Source organism: Gossypium arboreum, chromosome 10, assembly GCF_025698485.1.
Source record: "Gossypium arboreum isolate Shixiya-1 chromosome 10, ASM2569848v2, whole genome shotgun sequence".
Taxonomy (NCBI): domain Eukaryota; kingdom Viridiplantae; phylum Streptophyta; class Magnoliopsida; order Malvales; family Malvaceae; genus Gossypium; species Gossypium arboreum.
Genome location: NC_069079.1, coordinates 17,777,102 through 17,800,346, shown reverse-complemented (window position 1 = coordinate 17,800,346; position 23,245 = coordinate 17,777,102). Strand labels below are relative to the sequence as shown.

The window sequence follows — 23,245 nt, the reverse complement described above, 5'->3', positions numbered from 1 at the left end:
TGATATACAATGACTTGTGACATGAAAAATATATATTCTTTGAAACAATTAATACCTTATTAGCAGTCTTGGATTAACTTGGGTATAGTTGGCATGTCATAGGATTAGTGTACTAAATTTTACTTTGGTTTGTATTGATGAGGCATGGAGCGCACATTATACTTCGGACTTAATAATAAGGTGCTATGTACCAATGATGCACTAAGTGCTAGTTATATTTGTGTGATGATTGGATTTTTTGTGTATCCATATTGAGCCCATGTCCAGTTAGTAAGGGTTATAAAAATATGAAAATTGATAAATGATATTGAATAATGATGTTGAATTTTGTATGTGAATATTATAGCATAGACAATAGCATGTGAAAGATCACACAATACAGTAATTATGAGCCTTAAGGGCCGAAATGGTTATAAAACGAATCAATGGATTCAAGTATGAAACGAGAAAGTGAAAATGTTCATATGATATGCCTTATTTATATGTAATTGAGATGACATTATAGATGTACCCAAATGTTGATATATCATATGAAAGTAAGCATGAAAGCATTATATTAGAAGGATGAGACAAGAAATGTAAACATGATTTATGTTCTAATTGAATTTCATATTAAATGTATAAGTTTATTTTGGTTATAATTGATTATTATTTTGAAACATGCTAGCACCATTGCGCCCTATTACTCAATGTACGATTTTGTTTGTTTTGAGCGCAAGTCTCGAACGAGAGCTTTAGTAAATAAACCAAATGTTTAAGGCTCGTCAGCTTAAAGCGAATTCATTCGGGTTGAAGGAAATAAGAGTTTTACTAAACTTGAAAATTTAGAAAAATTTTCATAAAATTATTTATCCAAGTTTAGATCTATTAAAAGACTTTAAGTACATTTTAAAACCATTTTGAAAATGTTTAGGGTATTCAAAAGTGTCCAGGACCAAATTCAAGCCTTAGAGGGCCCTCGTTGCACTAAACTGTGCAATGACCCAAAAGGTATAGGTGATGTGGTAAGTAGGGCCTTAGCTACCGATAGCCTAGTCCCTGTACTATTTCTGTGGTATTCTGTCAATTGGGGTGCAAGATCTCTGAGGCTAGGTACTGAGGTACCCATACCCCTAGGATAAAAAATTACCCCAAAACTCTCATTTTTTCAGCCCCAAACTTCATTATATCCAAAACCAAGCTTTAGTAACTTAAAAATCACATTTAAATAGTCGAAAAAACTTTCCAAAATACCTCCAAACTAGATTTTTGTAAAACATATTTGAAAAGTGGTTAAAAGTCGACATCATTGTTCATGAAACATAGTCAAAATGGGGAAAATCATGTCAAAACATTCAAGATGTTTATTAGCATATTAAAGTTATATAAAACCATTCTATATCCAGACTAAAGCATGGCAAACCAAAACTTGCATGCATACACCCAAAATAAATTTAGCATGTGCCTCGAGGCCAATTAAAATAAGCAAAATAGTTGTAGTTAATATCACCATTACAACTTAAAGTAATATGAAATAGTCATATACGCATCCTTAAATGAATTCTTTAGTACATGTCGCTAGATAAAAAAATGTAAATATAAATATTTCATACTCTTCAATGACAACAATAGTGTATGCTTGCAATCCTCGAGAAGCACCGAGCCTTGATTTGGAAGACATATGCGCAAACACAACAGAGCGTTAAACATAAAGCTTAGTAAGATAATATGGATAAAACCTTAAGTACGTACCTTCAAAATTAGGATTCTCGTCATATACAAGATTATTCAACACATTTAAAAGCTATATGAATGGCATCTACATATCAATCTAGGAAAAACCAAGAGTAGTTTAGTACCATCAGAACTCATAAATTTTTTGTATTGAAAGACTGTAAACATAAGTTTTCATCAAGTCATAATCAAGTTACTTTCAAGAATCATAGCTAGTTAAATTTGTTATATGATTATAATAAAAATAATCCAACCCAGAATCTAACTCGAAATCTGACCTAGGGTCCGACCATTATTTATAATAAGATTCTAGGGACATCTCAAAAGGGGGGATCGACTTCCTCTTCTCTACTGTTGGACCAAAATCTCCTTCATCACTAGGTCCGTTGATCCAATATATCAACAAACTTTATCCTTTAATGTGCCTAGAAAATAAAGATAGGATACTTGGGATGAATTATCCAGGATATGAAACAAAAGCGCTGCAGTGCAAGGATCTGAAGCCTAAATCAAGATCACACGATAGTGCCAAGAATAGAAGCACCAAAGTGCAAGTAATAGGAGCATGGAAGCCCAAAACAATAATTTCTTGTACATTGCATAAACTATCTTCTTTTCTTTTTGTAGACCCCCAATTTCAAAGTTGATTTAAAATACGTTTGATACGTATGTTTCTAGTTTCAAGTTTAAAATTGTACTAATTATTTTTTATTTTATGGCTAATTATTGTAATACATATATAATGAACAAGCTTTTTTTTTCTCATGTTATTACACTAGTAGTCAAACCAAACATAAGTACTGTATATGTAAAGCTTTTTCCTCATGTTATTAAAGTACTTAGAAGAGTAGGTATAGTACCTAATGGCAACGAGATTGTGAAACTCTTCTTCCATGCTTTAAACCATATAATTGTCCAAATCTAATCTTTTTGGCAAAGTAAATACTTTGGGACACAACAAAACTCAATAGTCTTTTTCCTAAGACTTGCATTAAACCTCGAGTTGAGCCTAATGGACATACTGTAATTAACCCCAACCATCAGCTTGATTTTAACAACTATTGACTTCAAAATAAATGGTATAGAGTGGTCTACGAATTACAATACGAATTACAACAAAAAAATACATTCTTTGAAGCTACCTTTAGTTAGAGTCTTAGAGGTAAGCTGATGAGATTATATACATTTAGTTACAGCAAATTAAGGATTAGCAACATAGAGGGAGAGGGACGAGGTTGGAGGATTTTATTTTTTTTATATTAATATAAATTTTGAAATTCTTATTATATTTTTTGAAAATATTTATGTATTTTTTATTTTTTGTTTTTTAGAACTAGGATCAAATTGAGAACAGTTGTAAATTTTGAGAGCTAACTTTTAAAATTATGACTATATTGATATAATATGTAAAAGTTGAGGACTAAATTTATTATTATACAAATTCTTTTAATTGTCACATTAACTTACCGTTTGTAATTTTAACGAGAGTAACCAAAATAATTAAATTATATAATATAAGTACTTAAATTACAAATTTTATAACTAAAATAAAAAAATTCATAGTTTAATAACTAGTTTATCCCACTAAAACAACTTATAAATTTCCATAATTTAAAAACAAAGCATATTAAAAAGCCCGCCCATATTTTTCAATAAAAGTAATTCGTTTATGACACCTATGTTTCCTGTTTTGTTTCAATTCCTTACCATATCTTTCCTATTTTGTTTCAATACCTTACCATATATGTATATTAAATTTATTTATTTTAAAATTTTATATTTTATATATTTTTAGAATTATTAATTTTTAGCATATTAATTTATTTAGCCTTCAAACTTTACAAAAAATTTATTTTAGCCTTCCATTTAATTTTTCATCTCTTTTAATCATTGAACCTACATTATTTATCAAATCACTCAAAATAAATGAAAAAATTAATCTCTATTAATTTTACCAACAGTGAGATCCACATGAAAATTATTATGCCTTAATTTTTCACATCAGTTTTCATGTCATTATTTTTATGTCAATTCTAACCACGAAATTTAATGAACATTCAGAGTTTCAATGGAAAATCTAATTTCCAAGATTTAATTCATGGATAGTATTCGTTTAAATATTTATTAATCTAATATAAATTATATTACTAAATTTTCATATCAAATAACATGTAATTATTTTTTACGTAAAATGTAAACTTAATAAAATTAGATACAAAAATTAATTTCGAAGATTTAATTGATGGATAATGTTGGATTAAAACTATAAGAGCGATTTTTGTTAATTATTTTTAATTATTTTACAATGAATAAATTAGAATAAAAATTATATATAATCTTTTTCCCTAAAATTTCCTTTAAAATCCCGTACCAACGGTCGTCTCTCTTAAGTCATTAAAGTCCTCTAACATATCCCGCTGCCTAAGTATCCTTTGAAGATTTCTAGGAGATATATCTACTCTCTACCTTGCTTGATTTACAGCGGCAAAGCACCACTAAGCAACCCCTATTTGAAACCCTGCTAGTGTGGTAAAACCCCATGGATACCAACTTCTCTTTTACTCAAGAAGGTACGAACTTTGGTTTCAATCCACCACAACACCATAACCAAAGCTCCCAAAAAAATATTGCGAGCGATCAAAGAAAGGAAACCCCTTTTTTCAACATTGGTTGCGATGGAAATGGATTCAAAGCTGATTGCTTGAAGCAAGAAAAAGGTGCAGCAAATGAGACAAAGAGTGAAGACCACAAGAGTACGTTTTGGACGGTTTGTCCATACTGTTATCACATGTACGAATACGAAAAGAAGTATGAAGATTGCTGCTTGGTTTGTCAGACTTGTAGAAAGGGGTTTCATGGACTGGCGGTGGCAGCGCCACCGGAACATGTACTGATGAACTGGGAAGTCAGAGAATATTATTGGGGCTATGGGTTTTTTCCATTAGGTTATTCTGGGGATGTTTTCTTGCGTGACAAGAAACAGGTTGGGGAGGGAGATAATGGGAAAAAGCCCGTTGTTGTGGAAATCTCTGATGATAGCGATGATGAGAAGAAGGGAATGGATGTGAAAGATGTGGGTGGTAACGTGAAAGCTGAAAGTTTGAGCAATGGTGAAGGAAAGGTTGTAACGAAGAGAGTGAAATCCGTGCTAAAGAAACCAAAGAAAGTGATGGGGAGAGGGGTAAAGGTGGAAATAGGGAAGATGAAGGTTGTGGAAAGGAATGAAGTTGCAGATACCGATTGTGGAAGTGGAGGAACAAGGCTTGGAAATGATAAGAATGGTGGTTCTGATGAATATGATGATGATGAGCTTTATGAGATAAGGTTTTATGGAGATGATGATGATGAATGGTTTGATGGATAACTGCAGATCCTAATCAATGGGGGAAGGGTATAGATAGTTTCTTTGGGTGCTGATTAAAGGATTCATGTCTTACCTATCTGCTGCTAAATTAAAAATAGAGTAAGGTTATACTAGTCTAGAAAGAGATTGCTTAGTAAACAGATTTCACAGCAAAACAGCTTCTTCTTTTTCTGTGGAATGTGTTTTTTAATCTTATGGTTGAAGAACATATGGTATGGTTGTTGAAATGACAATGCTTGTTTTTGTATGGTACCAGTAATGGGAACTTTGTTATGGTTGTTGGTTATGTGATTGAATCTCAGGTTTAACTATTTGTTCTTGAAGGAATTGATTTATCATTTCTTGTATTGGATGTTAGAAGGAAGGAATTGATATATATATCTGTTTGCAGTTTTTGTATTTCATGTTTGATTATCTGTTTGTATTAGTTGTATTGCATGTTAGAAGGGACTTGGTTGAGAATTTTATTGATAGTATTTCTCAACTTTTGCAATTCCAGTTTTCTAATAAGTTTAGCATCTACTGAGGATAGAGTAAGTTTAGCATCTAGGGAATGAATATGCGGTCTCCTAGTCTGGTTGCCTCTCATTCTATAGATTAAGTAAATTAATCATTTTGTTAAAAATTTATTTATAAATTATTTTTTATATTTCAGCATAAAATACTTGTGACACGTCAGTTATTCTATTAACAGCTTGTTTTTAACTATAGAAATGATTAATTTATTTTTTTAAGTAAATAAAAAAATACTGTTGTAGGCTAATTTTAACCCATTTACATCAAAACTCAATTTAGCCTTACCTAACCCACCAAAAGTAAACCCAAAACTCAAAATCTTAACTACCCAAAGCCCAATTTACATCAAAACCCCAATGGCTCAAACCCTAAACCCAAATTAAAATAAAAAAACTTAGCTCACAACCTAAACTTTTCTCAACTAAATCCTAGCCTTTGCCACCACCAACTCCACTAGCCACACTTGCTCCACCACCACTTGTACCTACAAATGAAGACATAAACAATAAAAATATTTTGTAAATGGCTATATAAGCCTTCTCATATTTTGTATTAGGAGGGGAAGAAGTTTTGGGGAAGAAAGTTATTGTAAAGGATTTTTGAAAGGTTTTTTGAGAGTAATCAAGGAGAAGAATTATTGTAAAGGCTAATTTTTGGAGAGAGTAGTTTTTTTGGAGATTAATCAAAGATCAAAGCAAAAGAGGTTTCTTCGTCTATTCTCGTTTTAAGTTCTTTGTTTGCTTATCATTTTTTCTTTCAATCTTATTTTGTTTCTTTTATCCGAAAGTAAAAATAAAAGGAGGAAGCTTATCCATTTTTACCGAAAAAGTTTTTTTGAGGTCCCATTGCCGTGTCTGTATGGCGCCGATGATGGACGGCCATGATCCTGTGATCTGGACGGTGGCTTGGCCTTGTGGCGGAAATCACCCACTCTCCTCTCTCTTTTTTGTTATTATTATATTTCTTAATATTATATTATATATATATTCTTTTAATATATTAGGTATATTCTAAATTCTATATTACGTATATATATTATACTATTTTATGTATATATCTTTAATACTATATTATTTATATATATATATATATATATACATGTTATCTTATGTATATATTTTAATTATATTATGTATGTATTTTTTACACTATATTATGTACATATTTTAATATTATCACTATTTATTTTTTATATATGTACATATTTATGTAGTATTATTAATAGTATTATTTTTAAACATCATTGTTATTTCTAATATATATATATATATATTATGTACACTTTTTATTTCTATTTTATTTTTTATTTTTCAATATTAATTATTATTATTCTAATATTTTGATATTTTAATATTTTATATTATTCACATCACTATTAGCATTTTTACAATAATATTCTTAGATTTTTTTACTATCATTTTAGAAACTTTTTACATTTTAATTTTAAGAATAAGGCAATGTACCGATTTTAACATTAAGTCATTGATTTCATCGCTATGTTGGGTGAAGTTAGTCGGCTCGTGTTAAAAAAGGGATATTCTTCTAAAAAACCAAAAACTTACAACTTCTCATTTCCTTCAATCGGATCACACTTAAATGTCAAATTGAATTCGTATTTTTGAAAATCAAGACAACACGTGTTTAATAAGATACCAATTTTGGACGTCGCGAGGGTGCTAATACCTTCCTCGCGCGTAACCGACTCCCGAACCCAACGTTACTCTGGCTTTTGACGTAGACCTAAATTCGGCCTTTATTTTTGTGCAAGAATAAGTTTTCTTTTCTAAAAAAGGATGATTTATTAAGTGTCCGGTCACACCTAGAAAAAAAATCGGTGGCGACTCCCTTTTTTAATAAAATCGAAAGTCGATTTTTAAATTTTTAAATAATCGCCTCAATTAACGACCGAAAGAGAAATTTTTACGTCGCTACAAATATAATCTAATTTCTAGTATAAAGACTTAAAGTTACATTTACTATTTTTTTAGGTGAAGGTTGATGGGGACTTTAACATGAAGTGCTAGAGTCTCCTCGCATCACTCCTAGGAATAAGGGAACTGTATATATTAGGAATAACATGTAGTGCTGGGGTATCCTCGCAACACTGTATGTGTTAGGATTATGGTATGACAAAATCTTGAAGCATTTGCAAATATCAAAAAAGATAAAACCCTTTTGGGGTGCGAGTGTATTTGAGTTTCAGGCATTAACTCAACATGAATTTTCATGTCTGTCAGGAGAAGGTTGTCAACTGAATAGTAATGAAGCTTTTTAATACAAGTCCTAATATCTTTTGATTTCAGGTTTGTCATGTTGATCTCTAGTTTTCATTTCTTTTGAGGAAGGTTCAGCCCCAGCCCCGGTCAGCTTTATCAACTATTTTGATTTCACTTAAATTTCGATTTGTTGTATTTAATAGATAGCTGAGGGCCATGGGCCACACGATGCTTGGTCTTAAAATTGTAATTGTCTGATTTTGAAACCTCATTACCATTTGTGTTTGATTAAATTGAGTAAACATATTTTGATTTAATTAAGTTGATAATTCCTATTTTATAATCCTAATTTAATTTAAATTTTTTAAATAAATTGAGTAAAATAAAATTCAAGTCAAATTAAAATTAAATATATCAACTTAAAATCTTATTATAATATAATTAATTTCATATCAAAACATATAAAATTGAAATTATATATTTGAAAACTTTTTCAATTTAAATTTAACTAACTTATTTAGATACAAAAATTATTTTTAAAATTTTTAAAACTTTTTTATATAATCTTTAGAACTTCTTTTAAAAATTTATAAAGTTATTCAAACTTAACTTCAAACCTAAATTACTTGCTCGAATTAGTTAAAGAAAAATTTGATTTACTCAAATTCATTTTTTTTAGATCCCTAACATGTCTGATACTAATTTGCTAGACTGCCACCACCAGAAAAGTTTACAGTTTAGACTTAGACAAGGACATCACATCAATAGGGTTAGACCAGCCTCCTTGCTCACTGCTACCATTCCTATGAACCGTAAACCCTATGTTGATGGTAGTCGCTGAAAAACCGCAAGAGAGTCCCCATCCCTCTCCAGCCATGATTGAAAAAAGCAGCAGCAGTATCCGATGAAATCCAACATTCAGCTCCCACCACTAATATTCTTCACTCCGGCAAGAGTCCCTTGTTATTTGCTTTCGTAAATACTGAAAATGGGACGACTCTCCCTGATGAATCAGCAGGTGAGGAATCCATTATATTGAATGAATTTTAAAATATTTGTATTTTCATATCTTTGTCTCATCATTATATAAGATATTACACACACAAGCATATAACAACCAATGCCAGTGAACACAGTACATACATACTTGCAGGATATGCATAGAATAACAAACCAACAAAATCTTTTATCTTTTATGCTTGTAACTAGTTTTTGTTATTGACATATCTTTGTACTCTTTTAAGTTCCTAAATATGAACTGGAGAAAATATCCAACTCTGCATTTCGTCCTTTTTCATGTGTCAAGCAAAACTCACTGGAATCAAATCCTCCTATATTAATCGTCCTCTGAGCCAAGGACCTGCTGCTTAAGTTCTTTGATTTTAGCACCCAACTCCTCTCTGCTTTTCTGTGAAATGCATGTAAATAAGGAATTAGTACTTGCTCTAAGGCAGTGATTATCAAGAACCTCCACTGTTAAAAGCCGGCAGTTACCTTGAAAAACAGATATCGAGAACTAAACCAGACTGTGTAGCCAAGACCCACAACTTCCATCAATTTAGGGAACTGAATGTTACGATTAGAATCGTCAATCAAAAGGAATACAAAATGTTTTATTCAACGTCCAAAGAAACTCGGAATTCAGATTTAGCACGCACCAATGGAATTGAATCAATAGCACCAACAAGAGATGAGGCTAGCCACAATGCAAACAAGGCACCAGTTCCATATAATATGACTGAATATCCATCTCCAGAGTCAAGCTGCAAGTAATTAGCAATCGAATCATCAGAATCGATCGAAAACCGATAGAAATGATAAGTACTGTAGAAGATGCAAACTATAAATCCTAAATTCTCAAAGTACTATGAATTGTATGGAGCAACTCTACAACACTCTGTATCAAATCATTCTCTTCTTACACCAACCATAGAAACCAGGACAAAGAGATAAACAAGCAAGAGAAATCATCAGCCAAAACCACAAGGAAAGAGATCAAGAAGAACTAAAAAGTTGGACAGACTATAGATATTACAAGACAGCTAAACCAAAGTAATAAATCAAGAAAGAAACTGAATTTGAACAAATTTTGTTGCTCATGTAACCGCTCAGATCGACATGGTTGTCAATGTTTCATTAAATTTTCATAAATTCTAATATAATCATCACAGCAACAAAATCACAGATTCACATACAATAAAATGTATCATAAGACAACTAAAGAGCGTAATAAATCAACAAGGAAACTGAATTTGAACAAATTTTGTTGCTCAGGTAACCGCTCAGATCGACATAGTTGTCGATGTTTCATAAATTTTTCATAAATTCTAATATAATCATCACAGCAACAAAACTGCATATTCACATACAATAAGATTAATTGTAAGACGATTAAAACAATGTGATAAATCTACAAAGAGATAGAATTTGAACAAATTTGTTGCTCAGGTAACCGCTCAGATCGACATAGTTGCCAATGATTCACAAAATTTTCATAAATTTTAATATAATCATCACAGCAACAAATATGCAAATTCATCAAAGTAGTTTAATACATAATGAACAAAATCTAAGAGCAAAGAATATTAAAAGGGAGGTTCTAACCTTCTCAATCAAAGGCTAGGATGAAACACCAACCATATGAATATATATAAAATAAACCCTAAAATGGAGAGAGAAAAAAGAAGCAATAAAAATAAAGTCCCTAGGTTGCTCTGTTAACCGCTCAGGATCGACATAATGGTCGAAAGTTTCATCAAGCATTCAACAAATACCTTCCACTGATTCCAAAACTTCATCATTGCAACCCAATTTGATAAGAAGCATAAATATCCAACAAAAGTTCATTTGAGTAACATAAATAATCAAGTAAAAGAACCTAGAATGTTTCTCCTCCTTTTTTTTTTTGACAATTCATTCTAATCCCAGAAACACATTTTCCAAAAAAAATTGAACAATTAATTGATCCAATTTGGACATTTTAACAACAAATTCGATATACAATCAAACAAAAAGTAAATGCTCTGTCCCTATAGGCATCATCTCAGCGAAACCCAAGAAATCAACCGTCATTTGCCTTATTTATATTAAAAATCAACTTTTGTCCTATGAGAAGCTCCAATGATGCATGTATAAACAGTGTAAATAATTAAGCAGAGGGCAAACCTTGATATTAAGTTTCTCCAAAAACTCGAACATCTGCGAGTCCTCATCGGCAGCTGACTCTACTTTAGATTCTTCAAGTGGCAGCTTTTCATTGAAGACATTATTATTCCCAACCGCCGGAACTTCTTCCACTGTCACCACGCGGTCACGATCTTCACCGAAATATCGGTTTGGCCCGGTGGAGGAGGCTTCTTCCGAAGTTGTCGCTTTAGGCAACAGATTACTAAAACGCAAAACCCCTACAAGCAAACAAACAAAAAGATCATTCAACTCTTCTAATATGAAGTGTTATGACTTAAAAAGACTGAGACTAAAAATAATAGTAAAAAAAGACAATGAAATAAAAAAGAGGGGCTAGGATTTAGGGGAATTCGTACGGGAACGGAGGTGGCGGGCGGTGGAGACAGAAAGCTGCGGAGGGGGGAGACGGTGAGCTGAGGCGAAGAAGCGGATGGGTGGAAGAGTGGAAATGGAATGGGTTAGGCTGGTAGTGAGCGGCTCCATGCTTTTTGAGTGAAGAGGTAAATGACCGTCTTAGAACTGGCTGTGTGTATTTAATAAGGGCGTCTTCTCTAGGGTTCTTTTTTTTTTTTTCTTTTGGCTTAATGCAAAAATTACCCCCTAAACTATACCTATTTTCACAGATAGGTACTTAAACTTTCTTTTATCAATTTGGGTACTCAAATTATTGTGCCGTTGCCCATTTAACCCCAGACCTAAACACCGTTAGTCCAAAAAGTTCAGTCCAATCAGAAGCTGCCGCGTCACGATTTTTAATTTTTACATAAAATTTAAAAACTGGAAAAAAATAAAAAATTATTTTTAATTAAATTTATTACAATAATTTTTTTTTTTGAACTATTAACTCTTCCCCAAATCCATCTTCTTCCCCGTAACCTTTCCCATTTGTTTGCTTTCAGTAATCAAAACCAATCTTCTTTTTTTTTTTTAGATTTCATCATCTTAATCTTCCATTATCTTCTTCAGAAGCAAAATTTTATTGGGATTTTAGTTTGTTTTCAGGCCGAAATCACTTTGTTTTTATTTTGAATCGATTTGGCAACCCTAGAAACCCTAAAAGGCCGAATCCGATTTGAAAGATGAAACGCCAAACAAAACAATACTGTCAACTTGTTTTTATATTTGTTAAAACATCAGCTGTTCGTACTTGGCTTTGGGTTCTTCAACAGATTGGAAAAGCTTGATTATTTCTTGGAGCTTAGGGGGGAGTTCTTCTATAGGCTGGAGTTGGGCGGAGCTAGATGAAGATGATTGAAGTGGAGGTGGGGTTTTAGTAGGGATATTTTGGAAAGAGATGGATGTGTTGTGAAAGAAAGAAAATTTAGAGGGTTTAGAAGGGGAAAGGAATATGATGCCATTTTGAAAACAACTAAACCCTAATTGAATCGTTGGGAAAAAGAGATGCATTTGGTAGATGAACACAGATTGGACTAAATTTTTTGGACCAACGGCGTTAAGGTGGGGTTACATGGGTACTGAGTACCCAAATAGATTAAAAAAAAGTTTAAGTACGAATTTGAGAAAACGGGTATAATTTAAGGGGTAATTTTTTAATTAAGCCTTTTTTTCTGTATATGGCTGTAAACCACCGATCGAATTTGAACCAGTTATCATTATCAGGATAATGATAATATAATGGGTAACCTAATTTTATGCATGTTTGTTTCGCCAAAATAATTTATGAAGAATATTTTTTATATTTTCATGTGTTCATTTAATAGGAAATAATTGGTAAAAAGATTTTTCTAGTCCCTTTCAATTTTGAAATTGAGCAAATTAGTCTTTCTTAAAAAAAGATTGGAGCAATTTAATCATTGTCAATTTTTTAAAATGAACATCTAAGGACAATTAATCGAAAGTTAATGTCTTCCGTTAATTATACATAATTTTGATTGGTATACTAATGAATATAGCATTTAATATTTTTTTTTATTTTGGCATTAATTCTAAAAATTTCAACAAATTGAACCTCAACATTTACACATTAACACAAATGTTGCTAGATAAATTTGTTAAATTAGGACCAAATTGACAATGTGTGTAAACTTTAAGGCTAAATTTGATAGATAGCAGCGGATGGACAAGTTGCTAAAATGTTTAGAACTAGATCTAATAATTAAACAAATAAACAGCTAGAAAGAATGAAAATAAAATAATTTTGAAAAGAAATAGATTGAAATAAGGGGAGATAGATTTTGGCCCATGTGATCGATTTTTGGAAGGAGAAAAGTCGAATCTTGTTCTTGGTATGAATTAATTTCTATTAACCATTAATAGTTTTCAAATGGTTGGTAAGTTATTTGTCTTTAATTTCTATTTAAGTTGTAAGGGGTAAAACGTCGCGCTTTGAGTCTAGAGTCCTTTAATGAAACGATGTGTTTTGACCTTAGGCCCGTTAATGAAACGACTCGTTTTGGGATATGACCTAACAATTTTCCAGATTGTAAATTGGTCGTTGTTCCCTCCTTTATCATGAATAGGGGTCTAGTTTGTTATGTATTAAGAAGAATTCAGTTACTCTCTCCCTCTCTCTCTCTCTCTCTCTTTAATTCTATTTTCTTCCTCATCTAGTCTTTCTGCCTACATTTTGGATCATTACAAGGGTATCAGAGCCTTTACGTTCCTTATGGCCAATAAAGGAGTAACCACCAGGTTGTAAAAGAAAATGACTCAACTACAGCAAGAAATGTCCCAGCTTCGAGTGGACATTGTGTTAAGTTAGATACGAGGTTTAGGGAAATAGATTTAAAAGTGATATGTGTTTGGAGTTGTACTCCATTTTGGAGCAGTTCTTGGGGCAACCACAGGCCACTAGAGTTGCAAATATGGCTCAGGATAAGGGTAAGGGTATTTTAGGGGGATCCCCTCATGGGTTTCCTCCTAAGGAGCCTATAGTACGATCAACACAGTCAAATATAGGTTAGTTTTCTCGTGCCAATAGTTTGGAGTCGAATACCAAGCAGATCAAGTTTGATTGCCCTCGTTTTGATGGCATGGATTTTAGAGGCTGGTGGTTCAAGTTGGAGTAGTTTTTTGAAGCCGAATGTGTAGAGGATCGTGCTAAGGTTCGGATGGTCATGTTACACCTGGAGGGGAAGGCCTTAGATTGGCATCATTTCTTTGCCTAAAGGTAGAGGGGATTGCATCAGCTAACTTGGGAAGCTTATGCAAGTGTCACGAGTTGCAGTTCAAAGACCGTGACCATCGCACCAAATACGTCTAAGGGATGTATGTTGTTTAGATGGGGATCATTTGGCCCACAATAACTAGCCCGATTCGTTAAGCTGTTGGAGAAGCTTGTCAGATTGAAGCCTAGGTGGCCTAACGATGAAGATATGGCAACATAAGGCTATCTTAGTAAATATGGGAACTAATCTTAGAAGATTGATATGAAATATATCTTGTAAAGATTAAATTAGATTTGATATTTTGTAATTTTTTAAATCCCTAAAATCAATGAATAGGCTAGTCTCGTTCGTCGATGTAACTTGATCTTGACCGTCGATTTTGAGGGAGCTCAACTATAAATAGAGAGCCTCCCCCTCACTTGTAAATCACTTCATTCATCCATTGCTTCATTATTCTTTGAAAGTAATAGAATATTGAGAGCATTTACTCAAACACCTATCGTGCGTTCTTTTTAGTGCCTTTTTGTTGTTCTTTTATGGCTTTTTTTTTTGGCATAATTGCTTATGAGTGCCTTGGAGGAATTCTAAAGGAATCATCACTTGTGGTGTTTAAGTTGACTTAGGCGAGTTTGGAACTAATAGATCGCTTAAGGCCACACGGATCACGAGACGAAAGATCTATACCCATGACACAAGAGGATTAAATGAGAGGTTTGTTCTAATATTTACCAGGACCCTATGGAAGAATTGGTGTCTTTTAAGCAACTGGAGACTATGAAGCAATTCCATGATCAATATCTTAGGTTGTTTAAGCCACAGAATTTCGTCGATGGCTATTTAATAGCTAAACAGGTTGAAAATATATTAGGGGCACTCATAAGAAACACATAACTCATAGTGGAGGGGTAGGGTACTACAAGGCTTTGTTTCTTAGTCTATAGGGTGGTAGTGTGGGGTATCCTAAGCAATCTTACCAAAGGGCCAAGTCACTTGGTTCCATGAATGGATTCAATATGATAGGAGGATCTCTTATTGAGTGCTAGTTCCAGATTGCCTACCAAGTACACTCCTAGGCACAAGTGTACCAACTTAAAAAAGTGGAATAAGAAATATAACTCTTTATTCCTAAGAAACTTAAAAAGGAGGAAAGAAAATATTAAGTGAATTTGGCCAGCTTTATAAGAGTTGTGCATAAATCAAATTTACAAAAAATCAAATTAACTTGAGCCTAAACCTCCCCCTCAAAAGATTTTTTGGGGGCAGCTTAAATCATTGGGAACTCCATCTTCCACTATTTTTTCACATTAATTTTTCAATAAAGCAAGCTTAAATGAAAATTAATCCTTAAATTTGGGTTTGATTAAATTTTTGAAACTAAAATCACATAGAATAAAAATAAAAATATTTAAAACCATAATTACAGTTTGACGGTTTTTACTAAATTTGGACTTTGTAAAAGAAAAACAATATTCTCTTGTTTTGGGCTTAAAAATAGTAATTCTTGATTTTCACAATAATCATAATACATCTTCTACATTCATAAAGTGAATTAAATAATTAGATTAATATCATAATCATCAATAAAACTATTTAAAACATTTTTTAAGTTAAGTTATTAAATTGATAAATCATTCAAAGTTGTTAAAAAAAGTTAATACACAAATCATCACCATTCCTAATATTTTCTCTCTATTTTTATTAGTTTAATTACTTATAATTGAGTGAATACAATACATCATATAATTGATTAAATTTATAATTATCAAACAAGTATAATTATGAAAATTTATTTCTTTTATAGATAAAAGATTATAAATTTTAATAAACTATTTTCTAACATTAAAATTAAAATTATTATATTTAAGGAATATTTTACTTACTCTAATATAAAATTACACCTTTTTTAAAAAAAAATTTATGAAATATTCCCATAACTTTATCTTTTATATGATATCTAATAATAATAATAATAATAATAATGAATTAGATTGAAGTAGTCAATTTGTTATTCTATTAGGACTATTTCTTTAAACATAGATTTTTTTCATTCTTTTATATGACTTGAAACTGAACTAAACAATACAAAACTTGAACCGAACACATGGGTTTGAATCAGCTTTTCGATTTTCTCAGTTTCTTTGCTCAGCCCTACATATAGGTACCTAAACTTTTTTTTGGGTCAAGATTGGTACCTAAACTATAATTCCGTTGCATTTTTTAGTCCAACTGTTTATTATCGTTAAAAAAAATTCTCTTAACTATTAAATTTATTTTTTATTTAATTAAAAATGATGTCTCACAATATTATTGGTTAAGAAAAATTTTTTAACGATAGTTAACAGTTAGACCAAAATGTGAAATGAAACCAAAGTTTAGGTACCACTTTTGATTAAAAAAAAGTTTAGGTACCTATATAGGAAAACCACTATAATTTGGGGCCAAATTTTCATTTAAAACTTGTTAAAAATGTTAAAAGAAACTAGAGTGATGGGATTAAAACATTTTTATAGCCACTAATCGGAACCAAATATATCGAGTATCGACGTATCACAACTTTTGAAAATTCTTAATAACAATTCATCCTTACTTTTTTTTTTCATTATATAAAAACGTTCAACTTGATAGATAACTAGTCTTTAAAATTGTAAGAGTATTTAAATTGGATTAAACCGATCGGATAAAAAATTAATTAAAGTATCAATTTAAAGAATGGTATTAAATTAGTTAAATTAAAAATTAATATAAACCGATTCAACTGAATAAAAAAATAATTAAATCAGCGATTCAATCATTTTAACCATGTCTTTTTTAAATATATTTTTTATTTTTTTAAACATATAATTTGGTTTGACCAGTCAAATTGATTATCTCATCCATCCAATCACTTGTGCAATCCTAAAAACATTGGTTGGATTTGATTATCTCTTGGGGTTGGACGGATCCGATTGAGTTTTCGAGGCTCCTTCTTCGGAATTTCAAGTACAAAAATTTCTCCAGCTTTATTCATCAACTTAATATTTATGTGGGTATTATTGCAAAAAAAAACAAAATCGTTGATGTCATTTATTTTGTTGATGTTTTTGTTCTATGGAATATTTTTTAAATATTTTTTTATTCGAGGCTTAATCTAAATTGAATCATGTAATGTAATAGTAGAAGTCAGATTTGCACATTTTATTTGTAATTTGTAAATTATTGAAGTTTTGTAACCGAATAAAAGGGTTCATTGTTTTAATTTATAAGTTGTTTAAAAATTTCCCAATTATAAGTTGTTTTAATTTATAAGTTGCTTTAAATTTTCTTTATATTTTTTTTATTCGAGGCATAATCTTTTATGATTTTGTTGTACAGGTGAATTATGGCATTGAGATGTTTATGTTAAGCACTTAAGCTTTTGTTGGTTAATGTCTTTTACTGACATTGAGATGATATGTGAAGTTTATCTCGGTGTGGAGATTCTTTAAATTTAACTCTCAAATTTATATATTTTTATTAATTTAACCTTGATTTAAAAAACATTAACGCCTCATATTGTTGACTACCTTATTTTATACACAGGTACTCAAATGAGCTGTCACAGCAAAAATAATACATACCTCAAGCTGTATGGAGTCAGCTCAATTACAACCTTACTCATACTCACCTACATTGCAAACTAACCCATTCATCGGTATTACATCAGATCTAGGTCTTGACCCTGTTAATCAAATTCCATTTGATGAAGTTGTTGCAAGCAGCAAAAAACAATGGCTAAACAACTCAGACTAGTAATCGGACAATCGATAGGAGAATGAATAGATAAGCAATAACTTGTCTCATGGAAACATGCGGTATGATAGTAAGTTACCTGAATCGAAGAGCTTCCCTATGGATCATGCAATTATCAAATGCTTACAAATAGCACGGAGTGAATGGTTGAATAAAACATCATAAAACTGATGGAAGTTTATGCCATCAGGAATGGTATCACATAGACAGTGTGCCATGGAGTTGTGATGCTTCCTGTAGGCATGTAACGGCGCCATTGTAGTTTAAGAAGCCCATGAACCAAAATTCATGACTATCAACACAGATAACCTGGATGTACTTTTCAGCAGGATTTATTTTGCTTGAAGAAGGGTTAATTGCTCTAAGTTGATGAAATGGGATAACTACCTGTTTAAGTAGACAGAAGAATGTCAAGAATCATAACTTAGTAAGTTCCTGATACCACAAACCACAACTGAACTTGGACCCGAGTAAGCCTCTGAAATGAAGGTTTTTCCAAGTAATTAGAGGATCTTGGGAGAATCAAATCCCCGTTACTCATATTCAGATATGTGTAAAACACAAGTACCGGACATAGATAATTTAAGAAAAATAATGAGTTGGAGCAACACATTTTACATATGGAACAGAGTAGAATTAGGAGCTCACTACTATCAATCTTTTCTATTGCAAGCATGCAAGGACTAAGTTGCCATCTCTTCATATTTCTTCAAGTATCTATGTATGATACATGGTATAGGGATATGACTTCCAAAATCCCTCCAAATACATAGAAACACTTAGAAAATCTGGCCACACCTATGTCAGACACATACTTGTGCCTAACTCTTACATCCAAGTTTGAGTAACATAGTGTAAGGATAATGCAAATATACCTTATAGAAGTTCCAGTCAGTCTGGTTACCATTTTTATAGGAAAGAGGATTATCACTACAATATGCCAGCTTTGCAGTTGAAACATATAAAACTCCCATGACAGGACCAGCTGATGTGGACAAGTAGCAAGCAAATGAATTTAGAAGTTGTTCTTTGGGAACGGTTTCAAATGTTTGCCTAAAAACCCTCTCATAACCACCTTCTGCTAAAACCTTTGTTCCCTGAGCAATTCTACCCATGGCAGCATCAGTAAAGCTTGAGTTTGTTTTCACTGATTTAAGAAAAGAGAGAAAAAAAACATTTCAGTAACTTTATTTATGCGAAGGTTGAAACTGCTGAGAAGCACAAGGGAGGAGCCAGGTTCATGTAAAAAAGAATCATATTGTTCTTTTTTTTTTTGGGTATAAACATATTATTCTAATTAAAATATAATATTTTCCATATTTCTCACTTTTATAATACTGACGCACAAAAGCATCCTTAAGAAAAGCAATGTTTTCGATTGTAAAGAATGCCACCAAACAAGAAGATCAACAAAAAAAAAAAAGTCCAGAATATGACCAACGATACATAGATCATTACAATTATGGTTATTTAACGTATTACTATGTTGAGGTAATGTAATAAAGAATGCACAAATGAGGTGATGCACACATACATTACAGTACTCAAACAAAGTATATTGAAGGAGGAAGAATTTAAGGTGTGCTTGTTTGGGTGAAAAAGTGGAGGGATGAGAGGAAGAAAAAGGAAAGTGGGAAGAAAATAAATTTGAATGTGCTTGGTTGGAAAGAAAAGTGAGAGGAAAGAAAATAGGAGAGATGATCATTTTCATACTAATGCAAAAAAATTAATCCTTCCAAATTGGAACATGAGAGGAGAGAAAAGAGAGATGTGCATGTTAGTTCAAAATTATGCAATTTTCAAATGTATTATTCTCTTTCCTTCCATTTTTCACGTCTACCAAGCAACGGATGGAAAGGAAAAGTAATTTTCTTTTCATTTTTCCATCTCTCCTACCAAGCATCCCTATGGAAAGAAAAATTATGTTTTCCATCCTTCTAGTTTTCTATCCCTTTAATTTTACATTCTTCCAATTTTGTTTCCACTCTACCAAGCAAAGACTTAATGGGAAAAGGAAGCAAAGAAACAATGTTAAAGAAAACAGATAGATACAAGTCCTCAGATGACTAGAGTGATATTCAGGGCTACATCTGTAGTGCAAGAGTTGTCATAAAATCTACATCAGACATCTCAATGATCAAAATAGCAAATATGGTTTCAATAATAAGAATCTACTTGTTAGACAGAAACAATAAGATATCATACGTCTTATTTACATCTCATATGGGTAAATTTTGAGCATAACAAAGCTCAAGAAAACCAAAATATTAAACTTAAAATGACTGGTAATAGTAGTAAAAATCTGGCCTATATTCCTATAAGCTAAAATGAGCTACAAACAAAATGTAGAATAAAGGAACATCTAACTTCTAATTCAAGGTCTAATATGGGAAGGAGATCGTATTAAACTGACAAAACATACTGCAAAGGCTCTTACTAGACATTGGGACTTATGAAAGGCATCTGACTATGCAATCTCTGGATACTATAACCATGTTATCAATATGAGCAAAGAGTCTAGAACGCTCTTACTATGCATTGGGAATTTGAGACATCGGAAGTACTAAAAGTGACATAGGGAAATCATCTAACTATGCAATCTCTGGATACTTTAACCATGTTAACAATTTGAGAAAAAGAGACCACAAAGCTCTTACTTGGAAATTTGCAGCATATAGAAGCACTAATATAAAAATCTCTCAAAAACTAAGGTTTTGAAATTCCCCACTCTTACGGAGTCAATTATAAGACTAATGCACCATTAAGGTTTAGCAGCACCGGAAGCACCTTAACCAGTTTTCTCACCCCTAAATTGACCGGAGTCATTTGTTTGATAAAATGCATGGACATATCTCCTCCTTCAAGCACGGTTCATAAAATCTAAAAATAGAATTTGAGGAACCCCAGCATCATAACATCTTATTTTGGATAACATAAGCCCAATCATCAATTCTGCTCTATTCAGTTCCAAGTTCATGGCTACAACACAAATGTTAAACCATCTTTCCCTAAATTTAATGCTGCATTTCCTAAAAATGCTAAAAACATGTTACACAGAGGGAAGGAAGATAAAGAATGAAGTTTTATTTTATGACCTCCTCTGCCTTTCCCTTATCACAAATCACAATTTTTGAAACTCTAAAATTGTCCAACTATTTCCAAAATGAAAGAAACTGCTTCCTATGTATCCTACATTACATTAAGAACACATAAGCAATAGAAAGCATTTATGTTTACTCGGACTAGAGTGCTAGTGTTGGAAAGGGGTCTGTGTGTCTGACGCATATATGTCCATTTCTTTTTATGTTTTTCCATGTATTTAGAGGTCATGTCCAATATACCTATGGCCACATACCTATGCCTCGATATGCAAGAATTCTTGTAGGAAAAAGACAAGTGTGAGCAACATCAGAAAACATCATCTCTGCAAACAAAAACAATGGTGTGTCCGAGACATAACCAGATTCAAAATTTTTAACTCGTAACTCAATATCATAGATTTCAATTTTCAATAACTAAATCAAATATTTAATTTAATTGTTTTATTTAATTTCATCACAAACTGAAGCAAATCAAATAACCGAACACTAACCCTAGGAAGACTCTCAATTGGATTTGAATTCAATCTAAATACAAATCTAGCCTATAGGAAAAGTATCAAAAATTTAAATTTTAATAATATAAAAAAGAATTGAAACTTTATAAGGAAAAAAAAAAAGGGAAAATAAAACATACAGTGCTGCCACGTGTTCTCGGCCAGATCCTCAGCTTTCCTCGTCGCTTCTTCCACTTTCTTCCCCCATCTCCCTAAGACATCCTTCACTATATCCATTTTCTCTGTTTTCAATTTCAAAAAGTAATAATAGTAAGAAGAAATTTTCAAATTAAAATATAATAAAAATGAAATCAATGTGTGATGGCTTGCCGTTGAAGGAATTCGAGGAAGATTCGGCAGCAGGAGTGTGAGTAATGTAAGGATTGGATCGGTTAGGAGTGGGCTTGGGGGAACCGTGATCGGCTGGAGGAGAATTGCTAACCAATTCAGGGCTCCAATGAACCGATTTCCTCCGGCTCGGTGATTGCTCGGTTTGAATCTGTTTTGGAATCTGAGTCTCCCGCATTTCCTTTGTCTCTGGCTCCGATGTTGGCACAATAACAAAGTCGTCCTCATCCAATACAGGATCCGAATCTTTCATGTTCTTTTCTCCGCTCGGAGATTGCATTGAACTGGACTTCCATTCTGTTTCCGTTTTGGATTTTTCCATTGTTTTAGAACGTTGGAGGAAAAAACAGGCAGCGCGTGAGGAACTTTCCGTTGGAAGTAGCAAGGAGTCTGGTATTTGATTTTTGTGGACTTTTTTCTTTCTTTCTTTTAATTGCTTTTTTTATTTATTTATTTTGATTTGTTTGACTGAATCATATTTGAGAAAAAGATAATTGTTCTTTTATAGAAATTTATTTTTTTACTTTTAATTCTTGGGAATTTTGGAAAAGTGCTGGCCGGCAGAACGGGGACGACGATGACCGTCCGATAAGATGACTTTTTTAGCGCCAATCTGATTCGAATGCACAATTTTGAAGGCGCATTTGGTCTGGTCGAATTTTTAAAGTTTTTGGATAAATCATACCAATAGTCAGTTAATTATAGGTAAACTTTTGTTTTAGTCACTAAATAATATAAAAAGTTAGAATTTGATCATCAATATTTTCAAAATTGTTTTTATATCACCTGATCGAGTGACTAACGTGACTATATGTAAACAATCTTTTAATTGGTATAATAATTAATTTACTCCTAACTTTTATATATTTTTATTAATTTGACGTTAATTCTATATAAAATTATTTTAAAAATTCAAAATTTTCTTAAATGAAATTGAAAATTCTAAAAGAATAAATAGAAAATTATAAAAAATATATAAATACATACAAAAATAACATATGTACATATTACACAAATATATAAAAATAAATAGGTTAAAATATGTCATAGGTCCCTATATTATTCACAAATATAAAATTTAATCTCTATACTTTTAATTTTAGGAATTTAGCCCTTTTACTTTTCAAATTTTAAAACTCAAGTCTAATTATTAACACTATTAAAGTTATTTTGTTAAATTCAAGTTCATAACAACGTCATTCTATAGTTACATTGCTATATAAGTGAGTTTTTTTTTTTTTTTTTTTAATGTCACACTAATCAATTTAATAGTGTTAATAATTAAACCAAAATTTTAAAATCTAAAAATAAAAATTTAATTTTTAAAAACAAAATATAAAAATTAAATTTTAAATTTATAAATAATACAGGGCCTATGGCAAATTTTTAACCAAATAGATAAAAGAAGAGG

General features: G+C 31.7%; 3 protein-coding genes and 4 non-coding genes across 9 annotated transcripts; 1 reads left to right on the top strand and 6 right to left on the bottom strand.

Moving 5' to 3' along the window:
• The first annotated feature begins 4,252 nt into the window (after window positions 1–4,252).
• On the top strand, window positions 4,253–5,077 carry LOC108458531 (uncharacterized). The gene has a single exon (XM_017757954.1). The coding sequence runs from the start codon at window positions 4,253–4,255 to the stop codon at window positions 5,075–5,077; it is 825 nt and encodes a 274-aa protein (XP_017613443.1).
• A 3,762-nt stretch (window positions 5,078–8,839) lies between these two features.
• LOC108457855 (protein CURVATURE THYLAKOID 1D, chloroplastic) lies at window positions 8,840–11,531 on the bottom strand. Its single transcript, XM_017757034.2, has 5 exons — window positions 11,352–11,531; window positions 10,975–11,213; window positions 9,468–9,572; window positions 9,304–9,375; window positions 8,840–9,217 (listed from the first exon to the last, which is right to left on the bottom strand). Exons 1-5 carry the CDS (start codon window positions 11,476–11,478, stop codon window positions 9,146–9,148), a joined length of 615 nt encoding a protein of 204 aa, XP_017612523.1. The 5' UTR covers window positions 11,479–11,531; the 3' UTR covers window positions 8,840–9,145.
• LOC128282906 (small nucleolar RNA snoR128) lies at window positions 9,902–9,983 on the bottom strand. Its single transcript, XR_008273256.1, has one exon. It is a non-coding gene; the product is annotated as a small nucleolar RNA snoR128 (small nucleolar RNA).
• Window positions 10,076–10,157, bottom strand: LOC128282904 (small nucleolar RNA snoR128). Its single transcript, XR_008273254.1, has one exon. It is a non-coding gene; the product is annotated as a small nucleolar RNA snoR128 (small nucleolar RNA).
• Window positions 10,250–10,331, bottom strand: LOC128282905 (small nucleolar RNA snoR128). Its single transcript, XR_008273255.1, has one exon. It is a non-coding gene; the product is annotated as a small nucleolar RNA snoR128 (small nucleolar RNA).
• LOC128282903 (small nucleolar RNA snoR128) lies at window positions 10,519–10,615 on the bottom strand. The gene has a single exon (XR_008273253.1). It is a non-coding gene; the product is annotated as a small nucleolar RNA snoR128 (small nucleolar RNA).
• A 6,099-nt stretch (window positions 11,532–17,630) lies between the features above and the next one.
• On the bottom strand, window positions 17,631–22,481 carry LOC108459332 (GLABRA2 expression modulator-like). Of its 3 annotated transcripts, XR_001867343.2 has the most exons (5): window positions 21,817–22,481; window positions 21,627–21,728; window positions 18,767–19,038; window positions 17,971–18,278; window positions 17,631–17,820 (listed from the first exon to the last, which is right to left on the bottom strand). XR_001867343.2 is itself a non-coding variant. In XM_017758688.2 (4 exons), the coding sequence occupies exons 1-4, from the start codon at window positions 22,154–22,156 to the stop codon at window positions 18,090–18,092; spliced, it is 903 nt and encodes a 300-aa protein (XP_017614177.1). In that variant the 5' UTR covers window positions 22,157–22,480; the 3' UTR covers window positions 17,631–18,089. The 3 variants fall into 3 exon arrangements, 2 of the variants coding, with proteins under 2 accessions (XP_017614177.1, XP_052875737.1); XM_017758688.2 differs by having other exon boundaries at window positions 17,631–18,278; window positions 21,817–22,480; XM_053019777.1 differs by having other exon boundaries at window positions 17,631–18,125; window positions 21,817–22,474.
• Window positions 22,482–23,245: the final 764 nt, after the last annotated feature.

Coding starts and splice junctions, on each gene's coding strand:
- LOC108458531 (XM_017757954.1), top strand. CDS start 4,253: ATGGATACCAACTTCTCTTTTACTCAAGAAGGTACGAACTTTGGTTTC.
- LOC108459332 (XM_017758688.2), bottom strand. CDS start 22,156: ATGGAAAAATCCAAAACGGAAACAGAATGGAAGTCCAGTTCAATGCAA. Junction 21,729..21,816: donor TTCCTCGAATTCCTTCAACG/GCAAGCCATCAC, acceptor AATTGAAAACAG/AGAAAATGGATATAGTGAAG. Junction 18,279..18,766: donor CTGACTGGAACTTCTATAAG/GTATATTTGCAT, acceptor CTACTTAAACAG/GTAGTTATCCCATTTCATCA.
- LOC108457855 (XM_017757034.2), bottom strand. CDS start 11,478: ATGGAGCCGCTCACTACCAGCCTAACCCATTCCATTTCCACTCTTCCA. Junction 11,214..11,351: donor CGCCCGCCACCTCCGTTCCC/GTACGAATTCCC, acceptor GTTTGCTTGTAG/GGGTTTTGCGTTTTAGTAAT. Junction 9,573..10,974: donor TGGAGAAACTTAATATCAAG/GTTTGCCCTCTG, acceptor AATTACTTGCAG/CTTGACTCTGGAGATGGATA.